This window comes from Nicotiana attenuata, chromosome 11, assembly GCF_001879085.1.
Source record: "Nicotiana attenuata strain UT chromosome 11, NIATTr2, whole genome shotgun sequence".
In the NCBI taxonomy this organism is placed as follows: Eukaryota; Viridiplantae; Streptophyta; class Magnoliopsida; order Solanales; family Solanaceae; genus Nicotiana; species Nicotiana attenuata.
This window is the reverse complement of record NC_031999.1, coordinates 46,063,702-46,066,023: the sequence shown is the minus strand read 5'-3', so window position 1 is coordinate 46,066,023 and position 2,322 is coordinate 46,063,702. Positions and strand designations below refer to the sequence as shown.

The 2,322-nt window shown below is 32.0% G+C and overlaps 1 protein-coding gene across 2 annotated transcripts in view; it reads left to right on the top strand.

The window, feature by feature from the left end:
* LOC109235047 (fatty acyl-CoA reductase 3-like) overlaps positions 535-2,322 on the top strand; it is a 10,181-nt gene continuing 8,393 nt past the window's right edge. For both annotated transcript variants that reach the window (XM_019401055.1, XM_019401056.1), the window contains exons 1-3: positions 535-669; positions 819-922; positions 2,063-2,265. In XM_019401055.1, the coding sequence (XP_019256600.1) occupies positions 591-669; positions 819-922; positions 2,063-2,265 (386 nt within the window). In that variant the 5' untranslated portion in view covers positions 535-590. The remainder of the gene's footprint in view (positions 670-818; positions 923-2,062; positions 2,266-2,322) is intronic.

Genomic DNA, 2,322 nt, shown 5'->3' with positions numbered 1-2,322 from the left:
GTTAAAAATGGCTAAAAACTATTCTAATGTATACTTGCCTAGCAAATGAAATTTTAGGTACCATCACGGTCTCGAGGGTAAGAATTCCGGATGGTGACAGAGAGCTTGACCAAACACCTTAATTTTGAAAAGAAAAAGAAAAAAGCACTTCTGGCACACACAAAAAAAAAAAAATGATCAAACAGGCTACTAGTAATTTTAAGTGTTTGCTTCCACTCCTTTCATTTATTCATCTTCTTAAATATTTCTTACGTGAGGGAATGAAAGACACTAACAGGAATTATTTATTGCGTGAAAAACTCCCACTAATACCACTAGGATTCAAGGCTCCCACGTAGGGATGATTAATTCTTGAGGTGACTTAAACTTTAGGTAAGGAGCAACCTACAACATTATTAATTGCAGAACAGAACCTATCCAAATCCTTTACTTTGTTAATCTTCTAATTTGCCTATAAATATTGGGAGATGAGTGCATGAGTTCATATCAACTATCATTTTCAATAAATCAATATCATTATTTTATTTTGTGAGATTAGATAATCATCTCATCGTCTTTACAACTAAATTTAGCTGCCCAATTCTTACCCTATGGGATCAACTAAAATTGGCCCATTTCTAGAAGACAAGACTATTCTCGTTACGGGAGCCACTGGTTTCCTTGCAAAGAGTGCGAATACTCTCTCCGTCTCTACGTATATATCTATGTTATATATGTACTAATAACTCAAATTATTTTTACATTATTAATGTAATTTAATCAGGTTTTTATATCTATTCCAAATTACCATACTTATTGCCTTTATTTTTGTAATGCAGTTTTGGTGGAAAAGATACTACGAATTCAACCAAACGTGAAAAAGCTATTCCTTCTACTAAGAGCTTCGGACACCAAATCAGCCAGAATACGCTTTAAAGATGAGGTACTAAGCATCTATTTTTATTTATTTAGATTTTGATTATTACTCGCTAGTACCAATTTAAATATATCATTTGGTTTGAACAAGAATTAATGTTATGGTAAATGTTAAAATTATATTAAGGGCAGTGTTTCTTTCTATTTGGGCACCTCAACTATTTTATGGGCCGGGATACTTACGTTTACCTTTCAACAGCATAGACAATGAATAGCATAATTATTCCTATATCATCGAGGCGTACGTCCTTCACTTAAAAGATTACTGTGAAGGTGACATTTACCGTTACTTTACATTACTAGTATTAGTACCCGCATGATGTGCGGATAATATTATGATCCTGCTAAATTCTATAAATTAAAAAGAATAAATTATATGAATAACTATTGACATAAACTTAAATATTATAACCTCATATATAGTCGGTGATACAAACAAATAAAAATACAATATGATTCAAATAAATACTCCTTCCCTTTCAATTTACATAAAATATTTTCCTTATTAGTCTGTTCCAAAAGAATGACTCATTTCTGTATTTGAAAATAATTTAACTTTAATTTTTTTTTATTTTACCCATTTTACATATAATGAGAAGTTCTTACTCCCATGCAAATATCATGGCCCCACAAAACTATTAGGATTATAAGTTTCAAAAGTTTTCTTTTTCGTTCTTAAATTTCGTGCCAAGTCAAACTATCTCATCTATATTGAAACTGAGTGAAGTCATGCTATATACTCCCTCTGGTCCACAATAAGTGACCAATTTGTTTTTGGCACACCCATTAAGAAAATACTAAATTCTAGACGAAAATAGTTAGTGTGACTAAACTACCCTTCATTATATGTTGCACCATAGTTATAGTAGCACTTACTTTTCTTCTCAAATGTGAGGAGCAACTGATTATTTAGGGATACACATAAGGGTAATTTTGGAATAGTGGTAGCTATCTCTCATGGTCACTATAGGTGTTGGTTGTATAACACCCCTCTGCTCTAATATAACTGCTGGCTTTCTTTGAGATGAATTAAATGCTCAGCTGATTTTACACAAAAAATATAAATTACCTAAATGAGAGAAGTTATTTTCTTGAATGCGTTATTGTGGAGAGAAAGACAATAATTTATTACAAGTTTCATTCACAGATTTTGGAGGCTGAATTGTTTAATGTTCTAAGAGAAAAGTTAGGTGCAGAGCTAAACAATCTCATAGAAGAGAAGGTATTTCCAGTAGCTGGTGACGTTTCATTTGAAGAATTTGGGATTGAAAACATGGAAATGAAAGATGAGATGTTCCAAGAAATTGATACTATCATACACTCAGCTGCTAGTACTAGATTTGATGAGAGGTAGTTGTTGTAAAATGGAAGTATTTTAATGCATGATATTTGATTTATCCCCCCCCC